The sequence below is a fragment of the Cucurbita moschata genome, unplaced genomic scaffold (assembly GCF_002738365.1).
Source record: "Cucurbita moschata cultivar Rifu unplaced genomic scaffold, Cmos_1.0 Cmo_Scf00003, whole genome shotgun sequence".
Taxonomy (NCBI): Eukaryota; Viridiplantae; Streptophyta; class Magnoliopsida; order Cucurbitales; family Cucurbitaceae; genus Cucurbita; species Cucurbita moschata.
Genome location: NW_019268519.1, coordinates 159381 through 177296, shown reverse-complemented (window position 1 = coordinate 177296; position 17916 = coordinate 159381). Strand labels below are relative to the sequence as shown.

The following is a 17916-nucleotide window of genomic DNA, read 5'->3' as shown; positions in this document are numbered from 1 at the left end:
AATAGATTCCTTACCCATTTTCATTCCTTGGCGGTCTTCTTTCTTTATTTCCCTTTTCCTTCCCCCTTGGAATCAACTTTTTTTCTCCCTCCCTTCCTCGTTGCTTCCAAACCGCCACTGCCCAACCCTACAAATACAACCACCAATCCCAATTCCTACCAAAATCCAGTACTCGGAGAAAATCTTACACAATTCCTTTCCAAGTTTTTGAATCTCGATTTGAAATGGAGATCACCAGTGCCGCACACTACGACCGCGTCTTGCGTTACTTCGATGAAGATGGCGACGGCAAAATCTCGCCGTCGGAGCTGAGGAATCGTCTCGGATTGATCGGCGGAGAGCTGCTGCCGGCGGAGGCAGAGGCGGCGGTGGAATCGCTCGACTCCGACGGCGACGGACTGCTCTGCGTCGGTGATATCGAGCGGCTACTGGACGTGGGCGAGGAAGAGAAATTGAAGGACTTGAGAGAGGCTTTTGGATTGTACGATGCCGAAGGCTGCGGGTTCATTACTCCGAAAAGCTTGAAGAGAATGCTTAAAAAATTGGGGGAAACGAAATCCACGGCGGAGTGTAAAGTGATGATTCGCCGCTTCGATTTGAACGGTGACGGTTTGATTAGCTTTGAGGAGTTTCAGATCATGATGGCCTGACTGACATGTACATTATTTCGTTCACATATTCTTTTATGTCTCTTAGTTGTTTGGACATCGATTCTTTTATTCATTCATTTCTTGAATGGGGCATTTCCTGTTCATATACACACGTGTTATTATATGAATAACATATTTTTCTTTATGCAATGAGTTATGATTAATCTTATAATATCTATCGTTTATAGTTTCATGTCATAAGAACCCAACATTATTCACACCATGTCCCTGTAATATGAACTAGGCTTGACATGTTGAAACAGATATCCATTATATAAAAAAATAATTGATATCTCAGTTATCCAATATAAACTTCAAATAAGATTTTTGGCCGGTTACAAATTTCAGTATGAGATTGAAATGTATACCGAAAGTTGGAGACATCAAAGGCTCATCATCGTTATAAACTTTGAGCGTCTTCAATTTCAGTTCTCCCCAAGTTCGATCGATTCTATATCTCTTGTCTCATTCATCTAGATTGGTTGCTTAACAGGATTTTGACCATGGAGATTCCACACTTACTCTGCAAAGTGAAAGGGGGGAAGTGGAGTTAAATGATAGGGAAATTGAAAAAAGCGATCTCAAGACAATTTCATAGACTCCTAAAGAAGAAATGTTGATCAAGATGTTATGATATGCTATGCATCAGATTTTGTTATGATATGCTATGCATCAGATTTTGTAGTCATGCTAAAAATGACTTTAAAATATACTCAGGTCGACTCTCTAATTGAACCTTAATCTTGTAGCAAAATATCATGTAATCTTTGTTGGTAGGCTATCTCAAGGAATGTATAAAATTGTTTAGTTTATTCGAGTTTCTTATAGATTTCTAAACTTCATATCTTGAGTTCTCTGGTTCTTGCCCTGTCTGATTAACAAAATCTGACTTGTAGTTCTTCGTGGTCTAGCCCAATCAAGACTCAACTCATGTTCATTTAAGCTAGTTCATGCAATTTTTTGTGGTTGACGATGGTCATCAATATATAATAACATTCTAGACATTTTGAGAGAAAGTCCGAAATAGAAAGTCCAAAGATGACAATATCTATTAGCGACGAGTTTGGACTGTTATAAATGATAGGATTGTGGGATCCTACCTCGATTAGAGAGGAGAACGAAGCACCCAAAGAGGATAATATTTGCTAGCGGTGGCGTGAGTTGTTACAGCATCCTACTGGGAGCAAAGTTTCATGAAAAGTATGTTAGCCTGATTTGAGGTTTGTGTTTCTATTTCTGACTTATGCATGCAATTCAAAATCAGAAACTACAATGAGTAAATGCAGGAAAAAGATCAATCGATTTAGAATTAGAAGCCAAAGCCGTAGAGGAAGTTATGTACCTGTTCTTCATGAGCTTCAATGTCTTCTTCTTCTTCATCTGAATCTTCTGAGAGTTCCCGACTCTAACCCATAAGTTGAAAGCCAATAAAATAGACCATCCTTAAGTTTGAGAAAGTGAAGTGGTTCAAGACCAGGTTCAGTAGAAGGAAGAACCACTAGCTCCACCTCCATTGAACTCCGTTTCAACATTAAAAAGAGATCCTTCATTCAACAACGTCTTCTGATAAAATGAAATAATTCAATTAACTGCAACAAATTTCAGACCACTATGCACATTTTGAAACTAGAGATATGAACGACAAGAACTGATATAGCAACAAAAGCCATACCTGAAAGTGGCACGGTGATCAGATCACATCAGATCAGATCCCTTGGCCTTGCACGCTGGTACATATCACAAACACATAAAAGGAGATACAATTTGATGACAAATAATAAGACAATTCTTCCATCGGTAGCTGTGAATTCGGAATGGTGTCAAATCATTCCAGTTGTGATTTGAAATCTTTATTGTTTTTGAAAAAAAATAAAATCTCGAACTCCTACACTCGCTCATGTGTTCATATGCAAATGCCTCTCCCTATGCGACTTCATAGCCATTGATGGTTTCTTCTATATTCAAGAAGACTCAATGCCATTCAATCAAGCTTAATTTTTCATAAACCAAGAAGTAAAAAACCTTGAAAATTTTAAAAATAAGTGGCGGAGAGGTTCAAGCCTGTGTTTCTGAGAAGCAAAAAGAAGAAGAAGAAGAAGAAATAAGACTAACCGGCGTTGTTGATCTTGATCTTCCAGCAAGAACACTAAACCCTATCGAGGGGTTCAAGCCTTCAAGGATTTGTGGTTTACCAAAAAAACACCTTCACTATTATGGGTTGGGTGGGCTTTTTCTATGGCCTTCTACGGTCCGTCAACATCGGTCCGGTTTTCCATTTTTAAAGAGTCCGGTTGGATGAAACAAGGAAATGGGTATTTTTGTTGGGAATAAGAAATAAGAACGGTTTGGTTTGGTTTTTTATTAAAACAAAACCAAATTGATTCCCCCATCTCCGAGAACCTAATTTTAAAATAACCGAATCAAACTGGCCGGTTCGGTTAGTTGAGTTCACAGGTTCAATCGATTTTTTCTTTTTCATCCCTGGTTCCAAGCCTTTGCACGCATTCGAAGATTAGGGGTATTTACGTAACTTCGTTCGCATCGAATAGATCCGTCGTAGATTTAATGGCGGAATGAAGAGAGTTGGAAAGGAGAGGACCTCCTCATTGCCGGATTCACAGCACGGACAGAGAAATCAGTTAGCAAAAGCAACGGGAGAAACTACCGGTTAGAATTTTTTTTCAGGTCTTCCTTTTCCTATGTAATTTTTCATCTGTTTATGCTAAATGTTGCCTTAAATTTCTCATAAACGGTTTCGGAAGAAATTGGTACTTCAAATCCTTCTGTAGCATACTAGTTCTAAAGTTCATACTAGCTCATTATCCGTGACTGAAGCCCGCTTCGAAATTTAGGACTTGAAATTCTTGAACGGGAAAGTGGGGGACGAAGCACTATAGATTTCATCCGAGTATTTTCGTGGTTTTGGATTCGTTGAATTTTTTGCTGCTGTAAATAGTGAGGCGAGTTTGAATTTCTTGTGAGGAAATTTTCTCTTCGAGTGCTGTCTCAATGAGTTTAATTTCTGGGTGGTGAATTTGAGTTCGAGACTCTGTTGCTGGGTCGTGGTTTTGAATGGAGTAATTTGATCCACATACCCCCACACACTCAAGGATTTTGGCTGTATCAGTTAGCGATGTCTGTGAATAACAACAACAATGCTAATAGTAACAGTGTGGTGAGGAATATTGGGGGAACTATGCCGGTGAATAACAGCCCTAGTAGTAACAATTTGGGGAGGAATATTGGGGCAGCCTCTCATTTTGGGAATTCAGGCATGGTTCAGCAAGCAAGGCCAATGAATCATCATTCTCAGTCACAGTCTCAAATGCACGGCGGGACGCATTTTTCAGGTCATTTTCAGTTGTCCGAGCCGCAGTCGCGTATAATGTCTCAGGTACAGTATACGCAGGCTCATGCACAGGCACAAGCTCAATCTGCTCATGCACAGTTTCAAGCTCATACTCAACCTGTTCAGCTGCATAGTGCTAAGGCTAGTAATGTTACTATAACACCCTCTGTGTCAACACCTGGGACAGGGAGTTCTAAGAGGCCTACTCAGAAGCCACCTTCTAGGCCTCCAGGATCTTCTAACAGTAGCGCCAGTTCACCTTTTAAAACCATGGAGTTAACTCCAGCTGCTAGAAGAAAGAAGGCTAAGCTTCCTGAGAAACAAATACCCGATAAAGTTGCTGCTCTTCTGCCAGAATCTGCCATCTATACCCGACTGCTCGAAGTTGAGGGTCGGATAGATGCTGCTCTGGCAAGAAAGAAAAATGATATTCAAGAGTCTTTAAAGAATCCTTCGCGCATTCAGAAGACCCTACGGATCTATGTCTTCAATACGTTTGAAAATCAGAATCATAATAGTTCTGATCAGAAGAATGTAGAATCCCCTTCTTGGTCGCTTAAGATAACTGGGAGGATCTTGGAAGATGGAAAAGATCCCGCTATAGCTGGAGACATGCAGAATTATGATTCTACTTACCCAAAATTTTCATCTTTCTTCAAGAAAATCACTATATACTTAGACCAGAGCCTTTATCCAGATAACCACATAATTTTATGGGAGAGTTCTCGTTCTCCTGTTCTGCAAGAGGGATTTGAAGTGAAGAGAAAAGGAGATAAAGAATTTACTGCAGTGATAAGATTGGACATGAATTACACGCCTGAAAAATATCGTCTTTCACCTGCTTTATCAGATGTGCTTGGACTCGAAACAGACACCCGCTCAAGAATTATGGCTGCACTATGGCATTATGTGAAAGCTAACAAGTTGCAGAATTCAAATGATCCTTCTTTCTTCACATGTGATCCAGGTCTACGAAAAGTGTTCGGTGACGAGAAGGTCAAGTTTTCTATGGTATCTCAGAAGATATCGCAACATTTAATTCCTCCACCACCCATAAACTTACAGCATAGAGTTAAGATTTCGGGAAATTCTCCTGTTGGAACTACATGTTATGATGTCGTGGTGGATGTACCGTTTCCAATAGAAAAGCAAATGTCAGCATTCTTGGCAAACCTGGAGAAGCATAAAGATATAGATTCATGTGATGAATTGATTACTACTGCAGTAAAGAAGATTCAAGAGCACTACCAAAGGCGAGCTTTCTTTCTTGGCTTCAGTCAGTCTCCAGCAGAGTTTATCAATACGTTGATATCTTCTCAAACTAAGGATTTAAGGATCGTTGCTGGTGATGCTAGCCGTCTTGCGGAGAAAGAACGTCACTCTAATTTTTACAGTCAATCCTGGTGAGCATAAGTTGTTTCTTGTTTCTACCCTCCTTTCTTGTTTGTTTACTCATAAATGTACTTAGAGATCATGCATTGAAATCATGTGATGAATGTTTTTATCCCAAATCAGTTCTACATCATTGTCGAACATCAATATTCTAAAATTTTAGTGATTTTGGCAATGTTTATCAAAATTATGGTGCTTTTTAATTACTGCCAGTGGCAACAATGCCCACTTGATGAATGCTATTTGTGTCTTTTTTTGCTATACTATTTTCTTTTCGTATACTGGCTAGAGTGACCCGCTTGACTGGATGCCATTTATGTCATGCTCATCAAATTACTGCATAATGGAGTAATATGCACAGATATCTCACATGACAAACTTTTTAAAATGATTGTTTTAATTAGTCAACGAAAATGTGTGTGTTGCATCAGGTTGGAGGATGCTGTGTTTCGGTACCTGAACCGCAAACCTGCTGGAAGTGATGTTCCTGGAAGCGCTTAAAGATCCAAACATTGAATTCGGTGACATCTGTTCTTATATATATCGCCTTTATTACTTTAGGGGACTGAGTATCTGCAAAACAAATATAGGAATTCTGTATTTGAATACATGGGTAGTTCTTGATTGGGTAACTAATGTTGCAGGGAAAAGTCGTCTTAATTTGACTGCAACTTAGAAATTTCATTTCCAATTTGTACCATTTTTCAGGTAGATGTTAGAATCACAGATGGTTTTGCTTGTCTCAAACTACTTACATTCCAATCTCTGCTTGGTTCTGAATTTGCTTTATACAGAAAACCAACTTAGGCAACTATGTACCCTGTTGTTTTTTTTTTCTCATCGCCTCTGTTATAGCTATGAACTGATATGTCTACTTCAGATTTTGGAATATGTATCGTGGATATAGCTATGAACTGATATGTCTACTTCAGATTTTGGAATATGTATGGTGGATATTCTAGGGAGTTTCATATGGCTGTAGACAGAGGAGTTATTGTTAAAATCTGATATTTACCCAACTTTTAGAGCTTGTTCTGACGTTTCATTCATTCCACAAGGGCGCCCTCTCATAGCTTGTTCTGATGATGCATACCAAACCTTATGAACCAACAGGCTACTGTCATTGAACTCATTGCTTTGTGGCTTTCTGTGCATGCAAATTCATATCGTGTCTTGTCTTGGTGAAGCTGTACATCATATCTACGAGTGTATTGTCAGTAATGAGGACATAATTAGTTCATACAAGATTAGATAGTTATCTGTAGGATTAGTGGCGTTGTCTGTGTTGTGAAATTAGTTTAGTTAGTGTGTTTTAGTGTGTTCATATCTAAAACACTATTCAAATTAGTTTAGTTAGTGGGGTCATATCTAAAACACTATTCAACCCTTATTGAACACGTATTAGACACTTGTTAATCATAATCATAGCAAAAACTTCGATAGATGAAAATGTGTCCATTTCAGATTTGACATTACTTTTTTTTAATATTCTTAAATATAAATGATATATATTTTAATAAACCTGTACGCGTGTTGTATTATATCCTTATCCTGCATTAAAAATTAAGAAAATAAAAAATAAAAGATGTGGGAGTTAAAAAGGTCAAAGTTGACGGTATAAAGAAAGATTCTGGTGTGTTGGTTAGCAAGGAATGAAGTAAACGTGCGCTTAAATGGGAAATGAAATTGGAATTTGGAACATATAGATAACATTAAAGTGCTTTATAGCGACGTACATTTTTCATTTATACATTTAATCATTATATATATATATATATATATATATATTTTAATTAAATGTTGGCTTTGCGGCGCTATGATTCATCAATTATTTCCAACTCAAAACACACACCAAATGCTTCACTTTTGTCCTCTTCTTTCTCTAACATAAACCTGTAATCCACCTGCCATGTGAGCTGTCAACAACGGCACAAAAACCGGTTCACTTTCACTCACCGCTCTAAACTCAAACCGCTTCAAAACCGTGGCTACCACGTATTTCATCTGAATGAACGCCATTTCCTTTCCCAAGCACATTCTCGGTCCGCCTTGGAACACCGGGAACTTAAACGGACTCACCGCTTTCACCTCCCCCTTTTCAAACCACCGTTCCGGTTTGAACTCCTCCCGCTCCGGACCCCACAGCTCCTCCATCCGCCCCATTCCGTACGGAAAATATGTCACTCTGTCCCCTTTCCTCACCGGAGTTCCGTCCGGCAGAATGTCCGCCGCCGCTGCGTGCTTTGAATCCCAAGCCACCGGTGGGTAAAGCCGCATGGACTCGCACAAACACGCCTTCAAATACTTCATGTCCTTTAATTCTTCGTACCCGTAACCCAACGACGCCGTTCGGTAATTGTTGGACAAGGAAGCCACTTCGTCCATAAGAGTCTGTTCCACTTTGGGATGCTTTGTCAGCAACCAGAAGAGCCACGTCATGGCGGCGGAGGTGGTGTCCCGGCCAGCCATTATGAAGCTGACGACCATGTCTCGGACGACTTCCTCGCCGTGGCCGGCGGATAACAGCCGAGATAATAAATCGCTGTCTTTATTGTTGTCGAGGTTTTTGTTGCGAATGATGTGGGAGACCCATGAGTGGACCATTTGGACGGCTTCCTTGAGCCGCTTCTCGGAGCCGATGTTGAACAGCCGCTTAGCCTTCCACGCCAGAGAGACTGGCGCTATTGCCCGCTTGGCGCTGATCCCCGTAGCCATATCGAATGCATTTACTATTGCTGGAACTGGGCGCGACAGGTCCAAACATTGCTCGTCAGTTCCTAAAGTCATCTGGAAACACAAACACAATGACGTCATTAATCAACATATCCAAAAACATTAATTAGTGATTAATTAACACGAAGGGTAATTTGGACGAACCTTACAAATGGTGTCAAAAGCGAGCCTACCCAGAACATCTTGCAAATCCAAGGCGGCGTTAGTCCGGGCAGCTTTCTGGAGCAACGGAATCAAACGGAGATGAACTTCATCTTCAAGCGTCTTAACCACAAATTCCCTTAAAGACTTGGCAGAAAATTCATGGCTAGCGAGCTTGCGCTGGGTGGACCACAACTCGCCGTCGACGTTGAAAATGCCGCAGCCGAGGAGATCGCCGAGTATGTCAGTGAAGGGCTTTCCTTTAGGGTAATTAAGAAAATTAGTCTTGAGCATGTACTCGACGTTGGCTGGGTTGGCCGTGACGACGGTCCGCCTGGAACCGAGGCGGTGCACCACAATGGTCAAGGACGGAGAGTGAGAGAGCAGGTGGGTGTACCAGGAGAGAAGGCGGCGCCGGTTTTTGAAGAAGGAGATGAAGCAGCCAATGAAAGGGTAAGAGGGAGGGGAAGAGCGGTCAGTAGAAGAGCGGTCAGTGGAAGAGCGGTCAGTAGAAGAGCGGTGGAATATATAAATGAAAACATAAATAAGACAGAAAGCCCAGAGAGAGAGGGAAAGGAGAAGGAAGAGGGAGACGGCCAAGTCTTGCATGGTCCTTCAATATTGAGAGAACCTTTTAATTTTTTATTTTCTTTTTTTTTTGGTTTGTGGATTGGGGAAGAAATGAATATTTATAGGGTGGGGGGAATGCGATGTGAGCTGTAAAAGGAAGAGCACGTGGGAAATTGCCAACCCTTCAACAAGAATTACACGTGGCTACTTACTTTTTTCTCTTCTCCACTTCTTTTTTTTTTTTTTTATAATAAAAATCTACCTATTAGTTAAATAGATATGAGATTAGTAATGATTTTTTGGAAGGAAAATATGTGAATAATCTTGTTGATTGAGATAGAGAAAAGAAAGAGAATAATCAAAGAAAAAAGAAAAAAAAGGAGTAGGTAAATGACACGTGTGAAATGTGATATGAGTGCAGAAGAGATTACTGACAATATGGTAGACTATGCCGGGCTAGAGAGACGTAATAATTTATAAGGCCTGAGGTGGGTAATGGAGCCAAATTTATGGCAACTGTCACAAACCACAATCAATTATTTTTTAATTACATCTATGTGTAATTACTTCATTTTTAATTAATTTTTTTTAAAAATGTATAGAATTGGAAGGAATAGAATGTGAGCAGAAAATGAAGAATGTGAAGAGAGACGGCTATGCATGGAATGGAAGCATAGGGCTTCTTTTCCAAATTTGTGAACATCTCTCCAACCCGAACCCGACCCGAACCCGAACCCACAGTGTCATTAGGTAATGTTTGGTTGAACAGGACGTGTAGTCGGCCTGTTGGCGCCGCAAAACAAAAAAGTGGGATGGACTAATGGAGCACATGAGAGAGAAAATTGGGAGAATGCAACGCCGTCGTTTTGGAAGAGAGAGAGAGAATGGTTTCTGTGGCCAATGATATTTCAGGTTTTAACCTATCTCACCGTCCAAAACTGGAGGCCCCAATGGCCACAGCCGCTTTAGTTTCATATAATTTTTTGGGGAACTCTGGACGACATGTCGACGACGACTGGTGATGACGGTGGTCATCTGGTTGATCAATCAAGTCAACTTTTTTTTGTTGCCAATCATGCTCTCACTGTTGGTTGGAAACCGACGTGAGGTTTGTATTTTAATTTGTACGCACTGTATTCAGTCCGGCGGTTGTTGGTATTGGTGGTACTACTTCAAAAAATTTACTCTCTCTCTCTCTCTCTCGCGCACGCATGTCGACAACCATTTGATCGCAGTTCTTGATTCGCTCCTTCAAAACCACACATATATACATGTATAACTTCCTATTTTCTTTCCTATTTATAAAGGTGCAATCAAACAGCTCTTTAATCTAAAATTTAAAATCATAGCTGGGACCAAATTTATAATTTAATCTAAAATTTGATCATTAAGTTGAAAAATATGATTCAGAAGGATCAATTTTCTATGTCAAGCTTTACTGGAAATTAGAGTAAACAAAAATACACGCTCTTACTTTATCTCTATATTTTAACTATCAATGTTTTGTTTTGCTTTTTTTTTTTTTTTTTCCTGAATCAAAATGAATGAATGCAGATATTCATGACTGATTTCTCAAGAACCATCGTCAGTTCAACTTCAACTCTACCCTACTCCTATTTAAATGTTGAGGAAACAGTCATCCTTAACTTTCTCTCTCGGGTTGCCTTCCTTGCTGCTCATGTTGTTCATGTAAAGGAGCATTCGTTTCACTCCCATAGTGGTCGTCTAACCATCAGCGCTTCTAAGGCGGGCAATTAATTCATCCTGCACCAAGTCAATCCAAAAATATGAAAAGGATAACCCACAGAGAAAGCAGTGGCATTCATCTCAATCCTCAAACACACAACGATCAATAAAGACTTATTCAGCTACTCTACTTCACATTGATTGCAATATAATATACTTGCCTTCTTTCCTTTCAGCGAAAGGCCTCTGGCCTTGAGAAGCGCACGCAGCCTCTCTACAGTCAAATTCTGGAAATCCTTACTCGGTGTTTCACTGTTTGATGCTCCTGGATGCATTATTATAGCCACCATAATCATCAGATATGGAACACAATTCTAATGAAACTATAAACTGATTATTGAAAGAAAGAAGGTAAAAAGGTAAAACGCATCCTCCCCTGACTGGTCCTTTCTGTTTCAATTTTCAGATATTTCCTAATAACTAATTGAACTGCTCGACATGTTTCTAGACGTTAAACACCAAAGTATGAAATGCAGGGTTCTTTAAGGGTTGGGGCCTTTTAAAATGTAGAACAACCACAATGTATAATATGCATAGATTTATTGTTTTTTCCATATAATAGATAGTGGTCGTTCACTTGTTCTTCATATTAAAGAGAAAGGGCACCACCCCGCTAGGAGATACTTTTTTGTTCCTTCACTCTTGAGGGGTCAGCACATTGGTCACGTAATTTTCCTCTATAAAATACTAAGAAAAATAATTGGATTATACAAGAAAATAATTTTAAAAAACAAAAAGAACAAACAAGAGCACCACAAGAGATTGATGCTAACAAGAAATGGTGATGCTGATTGAACTTTCATGAATTATGATTAAGACTACATTAATGTCTGTCTGCACAATGCTCAAGGAGAAACGAAGGCAGGATTTAGTTAACTCTTTTGAAGAACATTTGCAATGAGTAACGAGTCAGTCAACATGCTCTACTTACTTTCTGTATACATGATCAACAAGAACTTACCTTTTCCTGAACTTACTTGGGCAGTCCTCTTTGCTCTGCCATCTGAAATTTTTTCACCAGCCCTGGAAAGATAAGGATAGCATAATTAAGACTCAATATTATGTAGATGCTAAAACCAAAGTTATATGCTATATGGTACGTGCACCATGTGTTAAGAAATGAAAATGATATATTTTATGAGCAATGTGATAACAAACGACAATCCATTGTTAGCTTCAAGTGCCACTTAAGAAAATGCAGCAAAATCCAATAGTTTCAACAAAACTTGGCTAACTAGCCACCTTAAAAGACCAGCCTTTTATTTCTAAGAAAGATAATGACATGATGGTACCTCTTTCGAGAGGATTCGGCTGCAGCTACTCCCTTTCCATCCTTTGAGCTGGAATTTTTAAGCATTAAAGATCGAATAAGTATATTCTGCTGGTTTGTCTTTATTTCTTGGTCTTCTGGATGCAACAAAATGGGTGTAAATATTTATTAGTTTTTGCTGTGTTCAAAATACATAACATGGCAGAAAGTAACACATAGTGTGTTAGGAACCACAGATCTCCACAATGGTATGATATTATCCACTTTGAGCATAAGCTCTCATGGCTTTGCTTTGGGCTTCCCCAAAAGGCATCATACCAATGGAGATGTATTCCTTAAATTATAAACCCATGATCATCCCCTAAATTAGCCAATGTGGGACTCTCTCCAAACAATCCTCAACATAGTGGTCAGTGCATTGGTGAATGATAAGTCCAGTTTCTGACATGTTTCAGCAAGAACTATTCGGTAGGATGATGGATGAATCTCAGATATCATTCCTGATAGCGTGACAGTAATGTCAACAATGACTATTTGTTGGTTTCTCCACATACATTCAAAACACATGTAAATTGCCAAAATCAGCTATCTTAACTGTACAAAACAAACTTCTGGCACCAAAGTTCATAGGGCAACACAAGTACTAGATTCTCCTTTCTTCATCAATTTTCATGTCAATCAAATATCTGGTGAATAACAGTTCTCAAACTGCATAACCTCAATCTTACATGATTAAAGTGTTGCTCCATGGTACACCTACAGTCTTATGTATTTAAACTGTTGCTTTGTGGTAAATAAAATGAACATTCAGAGAAATAAAAGATAACCTGGTGGTGAGGTATCATGAAGGCAGATATAGACTCGCATACTCCCCTGCATGAATATATTTAAAAAAACAAATCCTTTCAATAAGAACAATAACCACAACAAATGCTTGTAAATGACCATCACAAGGCAAAAAACTAGGAAAAGAAAGAAAGTAGATTGAAATCTCAAAATTGATAATTCAAAAAATACCTTCATACTACAATGTGGTTATAAATCTTCCAACATAATAACACGCATACATCCATTAATTCACACTAAAGTGATAACCAACTCAATTACTCAAACATTCGTATTATCCGATCTAACAAAACACATAAATAATAGATGCAAAAGAAGAACGGCATCCTAGCAAAAACCTAGGCAGAAAAATTCAAATTACACCTCTTTGTCACGATTTATATAAGTTTGCATACCTAGAAAGAACAGGTCCTTGATCACTAATAATTTGGAACCTTACGAAATGAGAGTAAAGCAACAGTATCCTTTAAAGCACGAGAGAAGGTTAAAGCATTCTCTTACAACTTAAAAACGTATGAAGGACTCAACTCCCTCGTAAACGTGCTAGCAGACTCAAATGCATTATTACAAAGAGCAGTGAATTCAAGTGATTGATTGTGATATTATAATTTCCATGGCTTCAGGCCCTAATGAATTCAAGTGATTGATTAAACTACAAATAATCTTTCGCTAAGTGAATTTTTTTCCTAATGTAGACGTGACAATGATGGAAAAATATACAGATTTCAAACAGAGCGAATACGGAAGAGTAAGATTTAAAAGAACAGTGAGATTGGAGAAGAAACATTACAGGATTTGAGGAAGGGACGGAAGACGAAAAGTAGCCACGGGAAGGAAGGTCGCCAAGGAACTTGGAAGCGCCATGAGACGAGGAAGAAGCGGAGGACGCCATGGGCGAGAAACCCTCGCAAAGTAAAAACTAGAAAGACAGCAAGATGGTGAGTGAAATCTGTGCTGAAGGGCGGAAGCAAGAAGCCCACGTCGCTAAATACACGGGAAGCGCGGTAAAATAAATGTTTACGGCCTGTTTCTGTTTCTGTAATTTGGGTCCGATTTATACCAATTTTACACTCTCTTTCTCAACTTTTTTCCTAATCGAATTATAGTTTTAAATATTGTGGCTTCAATGTTAGTGATTGCCATGGTTAAGTAGTTTCAACTTAACTGAATATCCGAACTAAAACAGAATTTCTAATACAAACATATTAGATAAAATATACTGTTAATTAAATTTATGATAAAATATAAATATCTGAGTATACTCCTTTATCTAATTATTAAAATATATTTTCAAATATCATCTCTACAAATATTTCATTACTTATTTACTTCAAAAAAAAAACACTAATTATTAATCTAAAATATACTACTAACCACTCTCAAAATATCTTAGATATACTCCCTGACTAATTATTAAAATATATTTTTTAAAATCATATCTATAAACATCTTATTCTTGTACTTAAAAAAACACAAACACAGTAAAGCATCTAGACACATATATGATATTGGATGGGTCTTTATAGAGTGCCATTGCAATTAAATGCAAAAAGTTCTCATTTATTTTGACAAGTTAATCAAGATATTGATTAAGTTAAAGGGAAGACATTTGACTCCTGCAAGGAGTCGACTCCGGAAAATAAATGTGAATTAATAATAATTATAATTATTATTATTGATAAGAAAATTTTGTGAATTTTTTTTTCTCATTCTTGTTTGTGGGCTGGGCCTGCACGAACCCGGCCCAATAAGTTCCTAAATACCTACCTATCGGCCCAGTCTACCCACCTGAATATACAAGAGAGATTAGTTAAGAAAAAAAGGAAAAAGGAAAAACAGAATATTCATAAGAGATGACGAAAATTGAGCACGTGGCCGCCACGGCAGCAGGAGAAGAGCCTATGATGTGGCGCCACAAAGCAGGACGAAAAGTGCGGTCCAGCGCAAGGTAGCATCGCCCACAGCAGTGGTTAGCAGTAAACATAGGGTACGAAGAAAGAAGGAAGGTGGTTTTTTCTTTTTTTAATTCCCAATCCGACAAACCGGATAAGCATTAGCGTTCTGTACGTAAAAGCCGCACATCTCTGTTGACCACTACACCCCCATTCACCTCAGTCCACCACGTGGCAGTCAAATCCTCCGTATACAAAAGTCCGCCTCTTCAACGGCTAGGATTAAATCAACGCACGGAGTTAAAACTCCGCTGTTGCACAGTGGCATTCCTCACTGAGCGGACTTATTTATGCTTTCCGCCATTGTTCCAATTGGAAAAAGAAGAAAGGAAAGTCGAATCATTGAGAGAGAGAGAGAGAGAGAGAAGAAAATGGTGATGGCGGCAACTAGAGAGGAGAGTCCTAGAAGCCCAGAGGCGAAGGTGGGGATGCAAGTGGAAGATTTATGGGACGTTCAAGAGCCGCAGCTCAGTCCTACTGAGAAGCTTAACGCTTGTTTTGAAAGCATCCCTGTCTCTGCTTTTCCTCCTGCCCCTTTTGATCAAGGCATCCTTCTTATTTTTCCCTTCCAAATCACTTTTGTATTTTGTTCGTATATGATTTGAGTTTTGCTTTCTGTTTTTCAAAACCAATGGATGGTTGATGAATTTATTACAATTTGGAATTAGTGACGTGGCTAGAACTTTGAAGCTGAGGTGGAGCTCGACAATTTTCGTAGGAAATGGATGGTTGATGTTTTTTTTTTGGTTTGGAGATTTTGATTTGGATGATTATTGAAGTGTTGTTGTCTGGATTTGTGTTCAGCAATTGAGATAAGATCGGACAGCAGTCTAGCTGAAGCTGTTCAAATTTTGGCCCAACATAAGATCCTCAGCGCCCCTGTGGTGGACGTTGATGCACCTGATCATGCTAGTTGGATTGATAGATACATTGGTGTTGTTGAGTTTGCTGGAATTGCTGTTTGGATTCTTCAGCAGGTTAGGATTTTGCCAATGAATCTTTCTTTTTAAAGCACATTTTATTTGAATTCATTTATGTTTTGATCATTAAGAATATGTGAATGCTCATGTTTTTGGAATCAAACCATATATTTTTTGTTAATTGCTGCATCCTATCAATGATTTTGAAGCATTGGGATGAAAGACAAGGGATTCTTTGTTCTTTGTGATAATTTATGTTTTTGACTCAAACTCTTGTGAATGAACTCTGAAACTCTAAAGATTATTGTACACCAACGAGCGATTTTCGACACCGTGATTTGTCTTGCAGTCGGAACCTCCATCCCCCAGAAGTCCCAGTGATGGAAGTGCTGTGGCTGCAGCAGCAAGTGGGGTGATATCTCCTGTTGAACAGCAGGTACTGGGCTCGGAATCAGCTGCAGCAACCTCGGGAAGCTTTTTCGAATGCTTAACTTCTTCTGAATTGTACAAGAGCACACAGGTTTGATTTCCTTTTGAAGATTAGATCACAAACAATTTGAAGAACAGTCTGATCTCGGTGCTTTTCTCACCTTCTAGCTGATGAATGTGGCTTTGTTTGATGTTTCATCAAATCTTCTGAATGTACAGGTGCGAGACATCTCGGGATCTTTCCGTTGGGCCCCGTTTCTTGCTTTGCAGACGACGAACTCATTCTTGACCATGCTCTTATTGTTATCAAAGTACAAAATGAAGAGTGTACCAGTGGTGGACTTGGGGGTGGGAAAGATTGAAAACATCATCTCACAATCTGCTGTTATTCACATGTTAGCAGAATGTGCAGGGCTTCAATGGTTTGAACGTTGGGGAACAAAGACTCTCTCGGAGCTCGGTCTTCCCATGATGTCGCCCGCTTCTATTGTCAAGGTCTAGTTTTGGATATTCATAAGAAACTTAGAGAACGTTTTTATTCATTTGAGAAAAATCTGTTTGTTATTTATCTTTCTTTTATGTCTTCCTCCTTTAAACGCAGGTGTACGAGGATGAGCCCGTTCTACAAGCATTCAAACTTATGAGGAAGAAGAGGGTTGGAGGTGTCCCTGTTATTGAAAGGGGTGGAAACAAGGCAATGGGCAATATTAGCTTAAGAGATATCCATTTCTTGCTCACTGCACCAGAAATCTACCACGATTACAGGTGTTTGACCAATATTTTGATATTGTTCGGCCTTTGTTGATTCGCAGGCAAAGTTTTACATTTTTGGTTAAGAAAAAAATGAAATAGAAACGACTTGGAATCATAAAACTTGGTATCTAATTCACAGTTGTTGTTGTCACCACTTGTAGGAACTAGAGTTATCTTGTGCATATGTTTATCATTGATTGACATGGTGATCTTGTTCATGTCTGACAGATCGATAACAGCGAAAAACTTTCTGACAGCAGTTAGAAGCTACTTAGAGAAGCACGACCAGGTCTCTCCAATGCTGACGAACATGATTACGTGCAAGAAGGACGACACAATAAAGCATCTGATTTTGATGCTCGACTCCAAGAAGATTCACCGCGTGTATGTAGTTAACAGCGATGGTAATCTGCAAGGAGTTATCACTCTTAGAGACATAATCTCGAGGTTAGTCCACGAACCCCACGGCTACTTTGGCGATTTCTTCGATGGTGTTCTGCCATTGCCTCAGGACAGTCGGGTTTGAAAGCGATACAGTATCGAGCACGATGATGTGGTCAGTACAAGTCTTTGGCCCTCTTCATTTAGTTTTCTGTTGTGTGTGTTCTCTGTCCTTGATCTTGAGTGGTTTGGTGGATGGATTGAACGTGCATATTGTAATATAGGCAAGTTTACCTGTAATTAGTTATCTTCTGGGTTTGCCACATTTTGTGTAAATTTATGTTTGGCGTAATCTCCAAGCTTGTTGCGAGTTTGATCTATTATAAATATAGAATATAGCCACACTCGGCTGTTTTGGGTCCATCTATAACAAGTTTGAATAAAAGTGGAGAAGTGGAATTTGAACATAAAAATGAGAAGCAAAAGAGATATCGCGATCAATCAAGGTCAAGAGTAATGGGAGGTACGCTGAAAGAAACATGAGGTAATTGAGCTTCCAAAATCAAATGATGGGACTATCCAAAGCTGTCATTGAACAATAATTGAGCTGATGCTTCATCTAACCAAATGATTTGCGTTGTTAGCTAGCTGTGTGCAACTGAAAGCACTCACGTGTTCCCTAAACTTGATGGAAGTGGGGAATTTTGACTGTTGTTGGGTTATAATCAAAGCCCCATCACAAGCAATAGGAATGCCAGGAACTCGCCATTTCAAGCAACACAAA

At 39.1% G+C, this 17916-nt stretch overlaps 5 protein-coding genes across 7 annotated transcripts; 3 read left to right on the top strand and 2 right to left on the bottom strand.

Moving 5' to 3' along the window:
• The first annotated feature begins 53 nt into the window (after window positions 1-53).
• On the top strand, window positions 54-800 carry LOC111433200 (putative calcium-binding protein CML19). The gene has a single exon (XM_023070172.1). It carries the CDS (start codon window positions 225-227, stop codon window positions 648-650), a length of 426 nt encoding a protein of 141 aa, XP_022925940.1. The 5' UTR covers window positions 54-224; the 3' UTR covers window positions 651-800.
• Window positions 801-3210: 2410 nt separating this feature from the next.
• On the top strand, window positions 3211-6202 carry LOC111440973 (SWI/SNF complex component SNF12 homolog). 2 transcript variants are annotated; one of them, XM_023077823.1, is made up of 3 exons: window positions 3211-3317; window positions 3503-5402; window positions 5823-6202. In XM_023077823.1, the coding sequence occupies exons 2-3, from the start codon at window positions 3784-3786 to the stop codon at window positions 5890-5892; spliced, it is 1689 nt and encodes a 562-aa protein (XP_022933591.1). In that variant the 5' UTR covers window positions 3211-3317; window positions 3503-3783; the 3' UTR covers window positions 5893-6202. The 2 variants fall into 2 exon arrangements, with proteins under 2 accessions (XP_022933591.1, XP_022933590.1); XM_023077822.1 differs by having other exon boundaries at window positions 3440-5402.
• Window positions 6203-7196: 994 nt separating this feature from the next.
• On the bottom strand, window positions 7197-8919 carry LOC111440917 (cytochrome P450 94B3-like). Its single transcript, XM_023077747.1, has 2 exons — window positions 8269-8919; window positions 7197-8178 (listed from the first exon to the last, which is right to left on the bottom strand). The coding sequence occupies exons 1-2, from the start codon at window positions 8872-8874 to the stop codon at window positions 7252-7254; spliced, it is 1533 nt and encodes a 510-aa protein (XP_022933515.1). The 5' UTR covers window positions 8875-8919; the 3' UTR covers window positions 7197-7251.
• Window positions 8920-10240: 1321 nt separating this feature from the next.
• LOC111435158 lies at window positions 10241-13651 on the bottom strand. The gene is made up of 6 exons (XM_023072517.1): window positions 13488-13651; window positions 12679-12724; window positions 11874-11988; window positions 11543-11604; window positions 10743-10846; window positions 10241-10599 (listed from the first exon to the last, which is right to left on the bottom strand). Exons 1-6 carry the CDS (start codon window positions 13587-13589, stop codon window positions 10561-10563), a joined length of 468 nt encoding a protein of 155 aa, XP_022928285.1. The 5' UTR covers window positions 13590-13651; the 3' UTR covers window positions 10241-10560.
• A 1293-nt stretch (window positions 13652-14944) lies between these two features.
• LOC111435139 (SNF1-related protein kinase regulatory subunit gamma-1-like) lies at window positions 14945-17555 on the top strand. 2 transcript variants are annotated; one of them, XM_023072482.1, is made up of 6 exons: window positions 14945-15195; window positions 15454-15626; window positions 15919-16089; window positions 16218-16493; window positions 16600-16763; window positions 16980-17555. In XM_023072482.1, the coding sequence occupies exons 1-6, from the start codon at window positions 15021-15023 to the stop codon at window positions 17275-17277; spliced, it is 1257 nt and encodes a 418-aa protein (XP_022928250.1). In that variant the 5' UTR covers window positions 14945-15020; the 3' UTR covers window positions 17278-17555. The 2 variants fall into 2 exon arrangements, with proteins under 2 accessions (XP_022928250.1, XP_022928259.1); XM_023072491.1 differs by lacking the exon at window positions 14945-15195 and adding an exon at window positions 15336-15377.
• The last annotated feature ends 361 nt before the right edge of the window (window positions 17556-17916 follow it).

What these genes read in the sequence shown, in the direction of transcription:
- LOC111433200 (XM_023070172.1), top strand. Translation starts at nt 225, where the DNA reads ATGGAGATCACCAGTGCCGCACACTACGACCGCGTCTTGCGTTACTTC.
- LOC111440973 (XM_023077823.1), top strand. Translation starts at nt 3,784, where the DNA reads ATGTCTGTGAATAACAACAACAATGCTAATAGTAACAGTGTGGTGAGG. An exon ending in AATTTTTACAGTCAATCCTG is followed by an intron (nt 5,403 to 5,822) that starts GTGAGCATAAGT and finishes GTGTTGCATCAG; the next exon opens with GTTGGAGGATGCTGTGTTTC.
- LOC111440917 (XM_023077747.1), bottom strand. Translation starts at nt 8,874, where the DNA reads ATGCAAGACTTGGCCGTCTCCCTCTTCCTTCTCCTTTCCCTCTCTCTC. An exon ending in CTTTTGACACCATTTGTAAG is followed by an intron (nt 8,179 to 8,268) that starts GTTCGTCCAAAT and finishes TTGTGTTTCCAG; the next exon opens with ATGACTTTAGGAACTGACGA.
- LOC111435158 (XM_023072517.1), bottom strand. Translation starts at nt 13,589, where the DNA reads ATGGCGTCCTCCGCTTCTTCCTCGTCTCATGGCGCTTCCAAGTTCCTT. An exon ending in CCGTCCCTTCCTCAAATCCT is followed by an intron (nt 12,725 to 13,487) that starts GTAATGTTTCTT and finishes ATATTCATGCAG; the next exon opens with GGGAGTATGCGAGTCTATAT. An exon ending in GCCGAATCCTCTCGAAAGAG is followed by an intron (nt 11,605 to 11,873) that starts GTACCATCATGT and finishes TTATCTTTCCAG; the next exon opens with GGCTGGTGAAAAAATTTCAG.
- LOC111435139 (XM_023072482.1), top strand. Translation starts at nt 15,021, where the DNA reads ATGGTGATGGCGGCAACTAGAGAGGAGAGTCCTAGAAGCCCAGAGGCG. An exon ending in TCCTGCCCCTTTTGATCAAG is followed by an intron (nt 15,196 to 15,453) that starts GCATCCTTCTTA and finishes ATTTGTGTTCAG; the next exon opens with CAATTGAGATAAGATCGGAC. An exon ending in CTGTTTGGATTCTTCAGCAG is followed by an intron (nt 15,627 to 15,918) that starts GTTAGGATTTTG and finishes TTTGTCTTGCAG; the next exon opens with TCGGAACCTCCATCCCCCAG.